This window comes from Pelodiscus sinensis, chromosome 5 (assembly GCF_049634645.1).
Source record: "Pelodiscus sinensis isolate JC-2024 chromosome 5, ASM4963464v1, whole genome shotgun sequence".
Taxonomy (NCBI): Eukaryota; Metazoa; Chordata; order Testudines; family Trionychidae; genus Pelodiscus; species Pelodiscus sinensis.
In genome coordinates, this window is record NC_134715.1 from 21646846 (window position 1) to 21660817 (window position 13972).

The 13972-nt window shown below is 42.0% G+C and overlaps 1 protein-coding gene across 1 annotated transcript in view; it reads right to left on the reverse strand.

The window, feature by feature from the left end:
* Positions 1–307: 307 nt before the first annotated feature.
* The window catches only part of STPG2 (sperm tail PG-rich repeat containing 2), a 472111-nt gene continuing 458446 nt past the window's right edge, over positions 308–13972 (reverse strand). The window contains exons 13-14 of the mRNA XM_075929635.1: positions 5410–5560; positions 308–944 (exon numbers count right to left, since the gene is read on the reverse strand). Coding sequence (XP_075785750.1) covers positions 5423–5560 — 138 coding nt within the window. The 3' untranslated portion in view covers positions 308–944; positions 5410–5422. The remainder of the gene's footprint in view (positions 945–5409; positions 5561–13972) is intronic.

Sequence of the window (13972 nt, forward strand, 5' to 3'; positions counted from 1 at the left end):
GTACCAGATGCTACTTAGAACAATATGACATAAAGATCTGTTATGTCATGATCTGCAAGAGCTATATACCCTTCCATAAACCAGAATAATTTTTATCTGGAGCAATAAGCGACGTCAGTTCTCAACAAGGAATAAGAAAGAATAACTAAGAAATGAATAAAAAGTCCAGTCATACCCTCTTGATCCATGCACAGTGAACAGAGAGCTCCATGAATGGATTTGTCTGTCACCACAGGTCAATCCTGAGGAGAGCAGATGGGAGCTGAAAAGCAGCAAATGTACAGGGTCTCAAATGGAAGTTTCTGCTTCTCCTAGTGTTCTCTTGATGTCTGTGTGCATCTTGAGGGTCCTGTGAGGTTCAGGGACTAGCCTCTCCACTTTTTATGTTGGAAGGAGGAGATGTATCTTTTGCCCATTTAAATATTCTGAGGAAAAACAGCCTTGAAGGGAGCCTCACAGATTTATCCTTCTCCCTTTCTATGTTTGTGGTAGGGGTTTCAGACATGTTGGCTCAATCAGGCTGTCAGATAATTCATCCTGATGAGGACAGACAACAAAAACTCATCTATCACCTTTATTTTTGTTTCACACTTTTGTAGTTCGGTGCCTTCTATAGAACACGGCAGAGAGGAGAATGGGAAGAAAAAAGACAAACTTTTTATCTCATATTTTTATTTGCTGTTGTACTTTAAAAAGAGGACAATCAGTGCTTCATGAGCTAAAAGAGAACTGGAACAGATGTCTGGTAATAGGAAAAAAACACAGAGGAGGGCAAAATTAAATAAGATCTCTTGCAAGAACAGCTTTACTATCTCTGGAGGTTATAAGAGCAATCATGTTCCTTTGAGCAGCTGATGGAGGACATCATTAAAATGTAGGCACTCCTTTGGAAGCGAACTTTCAGTTTGATTCACTCATTAATAGACACTAATGCTGGATTATGCCTGTGTGAAACAGAAAAGAAGAAAAATCTAGTTCACTGTATCTGACTTTCCTAAACCTTAACTAAAGGAATCCTTTCAAATTGTCTCCAGCTTATTAGAAGCATAACATTCTTATGGGTCAAGTGACTGACAGAGACCTATCAAACTAGTTTAGGCAATTAATGAATCATAGCATGGTATGTTCGGGATATGCTGTGGATAGGTGTCTGCCTCATTTGCAATGTCTGGCCAGGGTTGATTCCAGTCAAAAGATAGTAGAATGCGTAGGCTGCCCTTAGAACTTAGGTGCCATACAATAGGAGCACTGCATCATGTTCTATCTAGTAGGCACACAAGTGATAGCACATTAGAAGGAAGACACAGGCTCAATGAACCATGTAGTTTTAGTTGACAAAGGAGATAATGAACCAAATCCTGTGGTTTGGTTTGAAAGGTTGGAAATGTTTCAGGTTTACTACCCTCTACCTCACCTACCACTGTTGTCTCTTGTAACAAGCCCCAACACCTCACTTTCTTTCCTTAGGAATCTTCAGAGGATGAAAGGACCCTGGGGCTATAGCTACACTGCGCTGAAAAATATGCGGAAAAATGGCTCTTGCGCAAGAGGGGGGTTTTGTGCAAGAAGGAGCCATGTAGACGGCTCCTTTTTGTGCAAAAGCCTCTTGTGCAAAAAGCGGCTGCTCATTAATTATGCAAATGAGTCTCTGCAATATTCCATGCTTAGCCTCATTTGCATATTTCTTGCGCAAAACCAGCGCAGTGTAGACATAGCCTGGGATTTGTTGGAGAGAAAACAAAAAACATTAGTTGGGAAGAATGGAGTTTCACCAGCCTAGCAGCTGTGCTAGCTTTACCCCATGTTCACCGAACATTTGTGGGTTGGCCACAGAACCAAAATTTGAATTCCCGTCTCAGTTTGGATCTGTCTAAAGTTAGATGGAGATATTTTGCATCAATCTCTATAATAAGGAGAAGATAAGAGACAGTTCAGCATAGCCTGGTTCCAGGAGAGCCATTTCAGATTTTGGTTGTGGGGGACAACTTTAACCATGATTCCAGGGGTTGTTTAGGCACTTGAAAACTCTGGTTTTCTGGCAAATAATGTAGCAGTTAGCTGTAAGGAGCCCAGTATCTAATTCCTATAAAAAGACAAGTATTAGACTCACTTTAATAACATGTTCTGACATCTTGTGGCAAATCACTTAATACACACTGTTTACTTTAAAATTTTAATATATATTCTTGCTTTGTTACTAGCTCTGATGAACTCCTGGGTTCTAGCTCAGCTCTGGGAGGGAAGTAGGGTATATTAGGGGCAACTTCACCTGGGTTCTATGCAAGATCATAAGAACAGCCATACTGGGCCACAGCAAAGATCCATCTAACCCAGTATCCTGTTTTCTGACAGTAGCTAATGCCAGGTGCTTCAAAGGGAATGCATATACAGCCGGTCCCCAAGTTGCGAACGGTTGACTTATGACCGTTCGCATTTACGACCGAAGTTGTCGTAAATGGCGTACCCGAGTTACTAACGTGATCCACACTTATGAATAGCGCGGTAATGTGTAACTCTATAGGGTCCGACTTACGAACAAACCGAGTTATGGACCAATTGCTTGGTCTGTAACCGGCTCGTAAGTCGGGGAGAGGCTGTAATAGGCAATCGTTGAGTGATTCGTCCTATCACCCATTCCCAGTTTTGGTCAAACAGAGCTGAGGGACATACGGAAAATGATGTTGGATATCTGCCCACACTGGCTAATAGCCAGTAAGGGACCTATTCTCCATGAACATATCTAGTTCTTTTTTGAACCCTGCTATAGTCTTGGCCTTCACAATATCTTCTGGTAAAGAGTTCCACAGGTCCATTGAAGGAATAATTTCTTTCATTTATTTTAATTCTGCTGCCTTTTAATTTCATCAAGTGATTCCTTGTTCTTGTGTTATTTGAAGGAGTAAATAATACTTCCTTATTCAATTTTTCCACATCATTCAGGATTTTATAGACCACTATTATATCTCCACTTAATCATCTCTTTTCCAAACTGAAGTCCCAGTATTTTTAATCTCTCTTCATATGGAATGTGTTCAGTAGTCCTAATAATTTTCATTTCCCTTTTCTGTATCTTTCGGCTATGTCTACACTGCCCTCTCTTGTGCAAAAAAATATGCAAATGAGGTGAAGCATGGACTATCACCGTGGCTCATTTGCGTAATTAACTAGGCTCTGGTTTTTGCATAAAACCTCCCTCTTGCACAAGAGCTGCTGTTCTGCTTTTTTTTCAAGAAGAACGGCTCTTGCTCAAGAGGGGGTTTTTGTACAAAAAGGAGCCATGTAGACAGCTCCTTTTTGCGCAAAAGCCACTTGTGCAAAAACGGAGCCTCACTAATTATGCAAATCAGGTGCAGCGATATTCCATGCTTTGCCTCATTTGCATATTTTTTTGCACAAGAGAGAGCTGTGTAGACGTAGCCTTACAGAGATGATCACCCACTTTATATTATGTGATCAAATCTGTACACAGTATTCGATATGTGGGCATACCATGGATTATATAGAGGCAATTTTCTGTCTTATTATCTATCCCTTTCTTAATGAGTGCCAATATTCTGTTAGGGTTTTGGGTGGGCTGGGGTTTTTTTTGGATTGTTGCTAGACATGGAGCAGATATTTTCAGACAACTATCCACAATGACTCCAAGATCTCTTTATTGATGGGCTCAGATAATTTAAAGCCCCATCATTTTGTATGTGTATTTGGGGATATACTGTGCTATATGCATTGCTCTGTATTTATCAATATTAAATTTAATTTGCCCTTGTGTTCCCAAGTCATCCAGTTTTGTAAAATCCTTTTGTAACTTCTTTTCAGCTTTGACCCTAACCATCCTGTATCATCTGTACATTTTGCCAGCTCTCTGTTTGTCCTTTATTCTAGATCATTTTTGAACGTGTTGAACAGTTCTGGTTGCAGATCCCTTGGGACACCTCTGTTTACTTCTCTCCATTCTGATAATTATTCCCATTCTTTGTTTCCTATCTTTTGACTGGAGTAACTGACAATGCTTTTAGGATCATCTAATAACTCTTAGTTTACTTATATGACAAGCCTTTTGTTGTCTAAACACCCTGTCTCTTTTTATAAACAAACTCCCTGCTGCAAAGGATGGAGGCAGAGGGGGTCCAGCTCTCAGTGCTGCCTGGAGCAGGATGCACTGGCCCCCAGCCCTTAGAACTGCCCAGAGCATGCCACACAGTGCTTGAGCCTGAGCCCTTTAGAATTGCTAGGCCCCCATTGCCCACCTCACCCCCCTCACTCCCTTAAATGAACCTCTCCCCACTCCCTTCTCCCCCCCCCCAATGGCAGCACTGCCTGGTTCTGACACTGCAGCACCTAGGGTTGCCAGATGGTTTCAACAAAAATACCGGACACACCTGACATTACATCACAATCTACATTACATCTTATTTAGAAAATACCTGACATTTCTATTCTCTCATTTATATTTTCTCCCAAACAGAAAGCTAAAATACTGGACTGTCCAGTTCAAAACCGGACACCTGGCAACCCTAGCAGCACCCTCTAACTCCATTGTTTAAAAGGACAGCCGAAAGAATGCAGACCTACATGATCTTCCTTTCCGACAGGATTCTAATAGGGTGGAGGCCTCACATACCCTTAGAAGCTTTGCTTTTTAGTGAGCTAACAAAATACTGGACAATTTGTTAACAATAGGTGAGAGGTAAAATCATCATTCACTAACACACTGGAACATAAAATACATGTTTATTCTAAATATGGAAATATGCTGCTTTGTTTCAGGGTTTCAGGTGCTGTCCTGTGGTAGCCATGGGTAAATGCTTACTTTTCAGTGGCACCTTTGTAGACTTCTGAATTTTCTTTAACATTATTTTATACTGAATTTCACCTTTAATGTAGTAACTTGCTCCTCAGAACTCAATCATTTCTGTCTGCCTTTGCTATAAAGTCACAATCCTACATTTGTGATCACAGTAACAATCCAGTGTTTGTATTAAGAGTTCATTGTCTCATCTGATAGAGAAAGGAGATCAACTATGGAAAAGCCTGCCACCTCCATTTCATTTATGGGTAGTTTCCATAGTTTTCTCTAAAGAAGTAAAGGAAAGATTATTTGGGTAGCAGAAAGCTAATAAACTTTCCTTTCTATGCCTGGCACAATTATCATTTGCTTTAACTATGAGTACATTGTTGCACTGTAACATTTATTCTAAAATTGTTATCTATCAACCCTCCTGAGTACAAATATTAATATGTAGTAGGATATTTGCAAATATATTAGCAGTTTCCTTTGCTATGTGGAATAAAAAGACAGTAATTTCCCATATGAAAGCAACTTAAAATTGTTTTATATGACAACATACTAGAAATTGTAACCTAATATGAATGCTTAAATCTTCTTGTAATATAGATAAGCATAATCACCAATAAAGAATTCCTAAGTAGACACACAGAGAGTGCCGGGCTGCACTGCATTATATTTGCAAAAAGTGTTCTTCATCGGAGTAGCAATAGGATTCTGTAAGGTAGCATTAAATGTTCTCTTCAGAACAGTGTCCTTAAATAGTGGACTTAGCTGTGAAAACATAAATACATGAATTTCAGTCAGATCAACAGTAAGCATAAAGAAGCATAATTCTACAATAATCTTTCTCACATACTACCTAGGAAAGAAAGATTCTGCTTTCCACAAGAGAAAGCTTCCTCTGATATGGATTATCCAAAGCTTCTGTATAGAAAAGCACTCACCATTGTCAACTACAGCTAAGAATACCTTATTACTCTGTCCCCCTTTGGATTATCGAGATGTAAATAGTGCTGGAAGATGCAGATGCTCAGTAACATTAGACAATGAGGGAAGTAATTTATATGCCTACATTTGGATGTAGGAACTTAAGTTTACGAATCTTTAAAAAAATCGAGGGGCACTGTGATGGAAGTTTTAGTACATGAGTGAAGGGAAGGATGAAAGAACAGGAAACAACAGGGAAAGGAATGCTGTGTTGGGAGATGATTATTTTCCAAGATAACATTTACCTTTGAATTTCAGATGTTGTTTAGCATTTACTCATTCTTTGTTTAACTGTATTTATTTGCTGAGTATGTCATGATCACCCACAGGGGCAGGAGCAGAGAGAGCCAGCACAGAGATTAACCAATTTAAAGTAAATGTTCTTTCATAGGCTTAGATTACAAAAGTAAAATCATTCTGGAGATTGTGAACACATAAGTCTGATAGGAAGTCTAACTGCTTTCTAGTAGCTGGATGTCCAGGCTATTGGCATAATACAGAATTGAGTTATGGACTGGATCCATGAACATTACACACCCTCCACTTTGAAAGGTTCCCTTTTCATTATGATCCTCCCCTTGGAAGCTTACAGCTGAATCCAGTCCATCAACAGCGCCTGACACCTTGGTCAGAGAGAGCTGTTGGAAAGTGATTATGTGAGGTCCTCTTTTCCCTACAAGTGCTGAGTCTATATTGCCTTTTCCACATTCTTAAGCCCTGGGACCTCAAGACAACCTTGTGAACTGAACTCAGGTCAATAGGCTGTATGGCAATTTAGATTGCTAGGTGGCCCATTCAAGACCAATCACCTTAACTGATTTCCATCTCTGTTCAATATACCTCTACGCAGCCAGCTCAGCAACCAAAGGAATTAGATGAACCTTACCTTCAGAAAACAGAACAGATTTTACTGAAACAACCCCTAACTTTACAGAGCAAACAAGAAGAGCCTCTTTAGAGCAATCTGTAGCAGATTCTTCTAAATGTATGTGAAGCATCTCCTCAGCCAGGACAAGGAAACAAAACTATATACAGTATTATGACAAGGGTGAAAAGAGCATTGTTATCAAAGTATCTAATCTAACAGCATGAGTCAGATGTTACCAAAAGAATACAGACACTTACCTTATTTAAGCTAAAGTTTATACACAGCTTAATTAAAAATGGAAATTTCCCTACTTACAAAGTATGAACTTTTAAAGCATATTTCAATTTCCATGACAACTCATTCCTTAGCATACTGAAGAGAGTATCAATAAAAGTGCCCATTATGGTAGTTTTTGCTAAATGAACACCTGTCCATTGACAACTGGGACTGAGTTCAGAAACTCATTTTACATAGGCTACTGAACAAACATTAGATGGTAACACTACCAACCTGAGTCAGATAGGAGCTGGTGACCTGGAGGTAAAAGGCCCTAGCTCACATTACCAGTCCTTTGATTCATCCTTCCTCCAAAAATAGCCAGTTCTAATCTCTAATTTTTAGTAAGACTTAATCTCTGAATATATGTAACAAAACTAGCCTTCAATGATCAACTGCTATATATTTACTTACATTACACATTGTTTGACTTTTATCACAGATTTATCACACAAAAATATTCTAAGAAATCTTGGATGACTGCTACATTAAGCATTAAAAGAATACAGTGTTGGCACAAAAGCATTTAGAAGGAAAAAGATCACGCTTAAGAAGTTTTCCTTTAATCCAGAAAACATGTCTGCCATAAGTAAAATATTTAAAAACCCAATATGGATTATATTTTTAAATTCCCAAAGACAAAAGATGGAAAACATTCCTTTGAATATGTGAGAGAGATTTGGTTAATATTTTTCAGCCTCTGATCAAAGAACAGTACCGTATTTTGTTGGAAAAGTGACAGTGGTTTCTTTTAGCATTTCTCAGTCCTGCCGACAGAAAAAAAGAACAAATTCTGATCTCTTTCTTTGACTACTTTTAATATATCTTGCTTTAACTCTCCAGCCATCATTAAAAATCATACCATTTTGTCATTTTTCAAGCCTGGTTTTTTGCAAGCAGTTTCTCAGCCTTTCTGTCCTTTACACTGAAATGTCTGTCTGCAATCACACACTCATTCTTAAGACACAAAGAAGAAAGTCGCAACACTGCTGCTTTTTTCCCCTACCCATTACTGGCAGAAAAGTACAAATATATCCTGTAGTAGTAACAATTGCTTATAATGTTCTCTCCCTCTTTGCCTCTAGCAATAACTAAAGGTTGTTCATATGAGCTCCTGAGTTCCCACCAAACCTTTACTGTGGTGTGCAGGTGGTTAGTGTAATGACCTTTCTGCTGACATAAGATTTTCTAGGTCCTTATTCAATGCATTTTTATTTTGCTACCCTCTGTTTATTGCAGGTCACAGATACAAACCAAGGAAAGAAACAACAGATATTATACATCAGATCAAAACACTGCAAACGGAGTACATATATAACACAAATAAATAATATATTACAGGGGGTCAGGTTTTTATATGTTTTACTGTACACTCATCTCAGATGCACTATAAAGTTGAAGTTGATCGCCTCCATAATCCAAGACATGTTTATTATATGACACTGTCATCATGGCATCAGGAAATGATAATTGAGCTTCAGAAAATGATTATTGGCAGGTTATTTTAGTATTCTGGCTAATTAACTAAGACCCTGCGAATTTTACTTGGCTAATTAATTCCTCAGCACAAAGTAAATATTATATTATAACCTCAGATTTTCTATGTTGTAGCTACATAATTTACAATCTTCATCAGCCAGTGAGATGGTTTCTTTACACCAAACCATAAAAGGAGTATATAAATTAAATGAAAAGTGGACATCCTAATGACTTTATTAGGGGATGGAGCTAGTCAGAACTCAGTTCAACAGAATTCATACAAGTATTTTTCATCACAAAGGTAGTCAGGGCAACTGGTGAGGAAGGACACAAGGGGAAGGTCACGTGACCACCCCACCACGTGACTCTCGCCTGCACCACCACTAGCTTGGAAGGATGGGACATTGTTCCAGACCCCAAACCCCATGCCATCCCCATCTCCTTCTATCCATGTTCTGGCCTTGCCCCTTCTCCCAAGTTCTGCCCCCACCATGAGCATGAGCTTGGCACCAGAAGGCATGAGGAGGAGCTTGGCACCAGAAGTAGGAGACAGGCTTCCCTGCCCTCACTGGCAGCAGCAGGGGGAAAGTGGAGCAATGCAGTGATACCTCACTCTGTTCTCCCAACTCCTGTCTGAATCACACTGCTCCCTGCCAGTGAGTGTGGTGGACGTTCGCACTCCTCCCCCAAGTGACATGGCCATGAACTGGGGGAAAGGAGCTAGATTGCTCTGCTTCCCCCCACCACTGCTAGTGAGTACAGAGGGACCTGATCACTGCTGCAAGCATCAGACTCCCCCACTGAACCCCCACTAATCCCTCAGGCCAGCCACAGGCTCAGCCCCCTTGCCTCTCCCACTGACGCTGTTTGGGGGAGTCACATGGCTCCTCACCCCATCTACATGTGTCACCCCCTGTGGGTAGTCCTTTTGAACTATATCTTCAGTCCATCAGAGCCTACAACCTAGAGTACTAAAGGAGCTGACTGGGGAGAATATCTGAACCATTAGTGATTATCTCTGAAAACTCATGAAAGATGGGAGAAATTCCAGAGACCTGGAAAAGGACAAACATGGCGCCAATTAGGAATATAACAGTTTTCAAATACGTCAAAGATTGTTACAAGAAAGAAGTGAAAAATTGTTCTTGTTAAAGTCTAAGGAAAGGACAACAAGCCATGGGCTTAAATGCAGCAAGAGAGGTTTATGTTGGACATAAGGAAAAACTTATTCACTGTAAGGGTAATTAAGCCCTGGAATAGATTGCCTATGGATATTTTGAAAGCGAGGGGGAGAGATAGATATGCTGCAGGGCAGGGATAGGGTCCAGAGTGACTTAGACAGATTAGAGGATTGGGCCAAAAGAAATCTGATGAGGTTCAACAAGGACAAGTGCAGAATCCTGCACTTGGGACGGAAGAATCCCAAGCATTGTTAAAGGCTGGGGACCAACTGGCTAAGTAGCAGTTCTGCAGAAAAGGACTTGGGAATTACAGTGGATGAGAAGCTGGATATGAGTCAACAATGTGCCTTTGTAGTCAAGAAGGCTAATGGCATATTAGGTTGCATTAGGAGGAGTATTACCAGCAGATCTAGAGAAGTGATTATTCCCCTTTATTCAGTTCTGGTGAGGCTACATCTGGAGTATTGTGTTCAGTTCTGGGCCCCCAACTACAGAAAGGATGGGGACGCATTGGAGAGGGTCCAGTGGAGAGTGACCAAAATGATTAGGGGTCATGACCTATGAAGAGAGGCTGAGGGATTTGGGTTTATTTAGTCTGCAGAAGAGAAGAGTGAGAGGGGATTTGATAGCAGCCTTCAGCTTCCTGAAGGAAGGTTCCAAAGACGATAAAGAAAGGCTGTTCACAGTAGTGACGGATGGCAAACCAAGGGGCAATGGTCTCAAGTTAAAGTGGGGGAGGTCTAGGTTGGATATTAGGAAAAACTACAGTATTTCACTAGGAGGGTGGTGAAGCACTGGAATGGGTTACCTAGGAAGGTGGTGGACTCTCTATCCCTAGAGCTTTTTAAGTCTTGGCTTGACAAAGCCCTGGTTGGGATGATTTAATTGGGATTGGTCCTGCCTTGGGCAGGGGGCTGGACTTTATGACCTCCTGAGGTCTCTTTCAGCTCTATGATTCTATGACTCTATGAAATCTCTCACTGGAGATTTTTAATAACAGGTTAGACAAACAGCAGTCGGGAATGGTCTAGATATTTAGTAGTCCTACAGGGGTACAGGGGACTGGACTATATGACCTTTCAAGGTTCCTTCTACAACTGTAGAACCACCCATATCAGTAAGGTCTGCAGAATCAAGATCTGGCTTGGTAAAGATGAATGAATTTAAATATACACAGGCATCCCATTTTTCAGGTATTGTATGTAGTCATCATTACTTCTGTGCAATACCACAAAATATTTTATGCAGAAAGATGATAATATACAAAGGGGGAAAGGATTGTTTTAAGATGGAATTCAAGGGAGAAAGTAATTCTTTGTCTCGGAAAGAGGGAAGGACAGAAGTTATAAATAGATGCAGCAAGATGCAATTGTATGGATCTCCAACTTCTGAGGCAGAGATCAGAGGAGTAGTGAGTGAACAGAGGACTAAGGGGCATATGGTCAATTATGTCTGGGGAAGTATTCTGAAACCCATAATGGTGATTCTGAATTTGCTAAGAAGTAAAAGTGACAATGGGTGGGGAGGATCTATCTCCCTGAAACAGGAAAAAGCTATATAGCATTTTCGAACTTCTGTGCCTTAAGAAATAGGGAATTTGGAAGAGTATAATAAAGGAAATTGCAATAGTCAACAAGGAAATGGGAAGCAACCATATTTGCTTCAAACCTTCAGACAGAGACAAACACCTACAAAATCTTTATCAGGCATTCTTAAAACTTAAATACTCACCTGGGGAAGTGAAGAAAAATTGACAAAGCCAGATGAGTACACGGACACTGGAGGACAGACCCAACAAGGAAAATAACAAAACATCACTGGTTATCACCTACAGCCAAAACCCTTCCATCACATCACTGACAATCCACAAACAATCTTGGAAAATGATCCTGCGCTATCACAGATCTTGGGAGACATGCTAGTCCTCACCTACAGACAGCTCCTCAATCTGAAGGAAATACTCACAAGCAGCCACACATCATAGCACAGAAATACTTACCTCTGAATCTATCCCTGTAACAAATCCCATTGCTAAGTCTGTCCACAAATCTATATAAGCAACGTCATCACAGGACCTAACCACATAAGCCGCACCATCAGGGATCATCCACCTGTACATCCAATAATGTGATATATGCCGTCAAGTCCCAGCAATGCCCCTCTGCCGTGTATACTGGCAAAACCGAAAACTGTGCCAAAGGATAAATGGACAAAAATCAGACATCAGGAATGGTAACACACATAAATCTGTAGGGGAACACTTTAACCTCCCTAGACGTTCAGTAATGGATTTTTAAATAGCCATCCTTCTACAAAAAAAAACCCCAAAAGCCAAAACAAAAAACCCCCAACTTGATCACAAAAGGAAACAGCTGAACTACAATTCATTTGCAAATTCTGTAAAATCCAATTAGGCCTCAACAAAGATTTAAATTGGTTAATGCACTACAAAGCAACTTTCCCTCTTTTGATATTCACATCTCCTCTTCAGCTGCAGTGAATGAGCTACATCCACCTGACTTGATTAGCCTCATTAGCACTTGATAAGTAACTTCTTTTCTTTTGCTGTATCCCATATACCCTTACCCCTGTAATTTCCACTCTAATTCATCTAATGAAGTGGGTTTTATCCACAAAAGCTTATGCCTTAATAAATCCATTAGGGTATGTCTACACTACAAAGTTAATTCGAACGAACAGCCGTTAGTTCGAATTAACTTTCATAGGTGGTACACAGGCAAACCGCTAGTTCGAACTTAATTCGAACTAGTGGAGCGCTTAATTCGAACTAAGTAAACCTCAATCTATGAGGACTAATGCGTAGTTCGAATTAAGTAGTTCGAATTAAGGGCTGTGTAGCCACTTAATTCGAACTAGTGGGAGGCTAGCCCTCCCCAGCTTGCCCTGGTGGCCACTCTGGGCACCACCAGGGAAACTCGTCTGCCCCTCTCCCGGCCCCGGAGCCCTTAAAGGGGCACGGTCTGGCTATGGTGCCCGTCCCAGGTGTAAGCCTGCCAGCACCCAGCCAGCAGACCCTGCACCTGGCACGGCACGAGCCAGCCACTCGCTGCCACCCAGCCCTCCGCCTCTTCCCGGGACCAGGCTGGCAGCTCCCAGGAGCCTGCCCGGGGCCGCAAGAGGTGGGCACCCGCCTGGTCTAATGTGGACATCGTGGACCTCATCAAGGTTTGTGGGGAAGCCTCCAACATCCATGACCTCTGCACTAGGCACAGGAAAGTGGCCGTCTAGGGCAGGATAGCTGCCAGCCTGGCCACCAAAGGCCACATGCGAACCCAGGAGCAGGTTTGCATAAAAATCAAGGTGGTCCAGTGAGACCCCGACCCTGAACCCTGAGCTTAGAACATAAAAACATAAGAATGGCCGTACTGGGTCAGACCAAAGGTCCATCTAGCCCAGTAGCCTGTCTGCCGACAGTGGCCAACACTAGGTATCCCGGAGGGGATGGACTGAAGACAATGACCAGTTCTAGTTCTAGCCTTCACAGCCTCTTGCAGCAAGGAGTTCCATAGGTTGAGAATTTGCTTTGTGAAGAAGAACTTTCTGTTATTAGTTTGAAGCCTGCTACCCATTAATTTCATTTGGTGTCCTCTAGTCCTTCTATTATGGGAACTAATGAAGAACTTTTCTTTATGCACCCTCTCCACACCACTCATGCTTTTATAGACCTCTATCATATCCCCCCTCTCCAGGCCAAACCTCTCTAAGGGTATGTCTATGCAGCAGGACCAAAGCCAAAATAAGAGTAGGTGAAGTCAAAATAGCTTCTTTTGCCCTGTCTACACAGCAGGAAGTCCGAGGAGGGTACTCTTCCTCTGAATTCCCTTACTCCTCATAAAATGAAGGTTACAGGAGTTGGAATAAGAAGTCCTCCAGCTCAACATTATTTCAGCATTATGCTGAAAAAACTGCTTGTAGTGTAGACACAGACTATGTTATTTCAAAATAACTGATGTTATTCTGAAATAACACTGCTTTGTAGATCAGTGGTCCCCAACGCGGTGCCCACGGGCGCCATGGTGCCCGCCAGGCCATTTCTGTGCACCTGCCAAGTGATCGGGGCTGGCCCCACCCCTGGTCTCGCAGTGCAAGGGTTGTGCCAGCCCTGGGCGTGTGACATATGAGTGTATGGGCGGCACCGGCCCGGGCACGTGGCACAGGGGCGGCGCCAGCCCCGGGCACGCAGCACATGGGCAGCTCTACCCCCGGGTGCATGGCGCATGGGCACTGCCGGTTCCTGGGCACGCGGCACAGGGGTGGCACCATCCACGGGCATACAGCGCATGGGCGGTGGCGGCCCTGTCCCCGGGCGCATAGCACATGGGCTGTTCCGGCTCCAGGCACGCGGTATATGGTCAGCCCCGCCCCTGGACG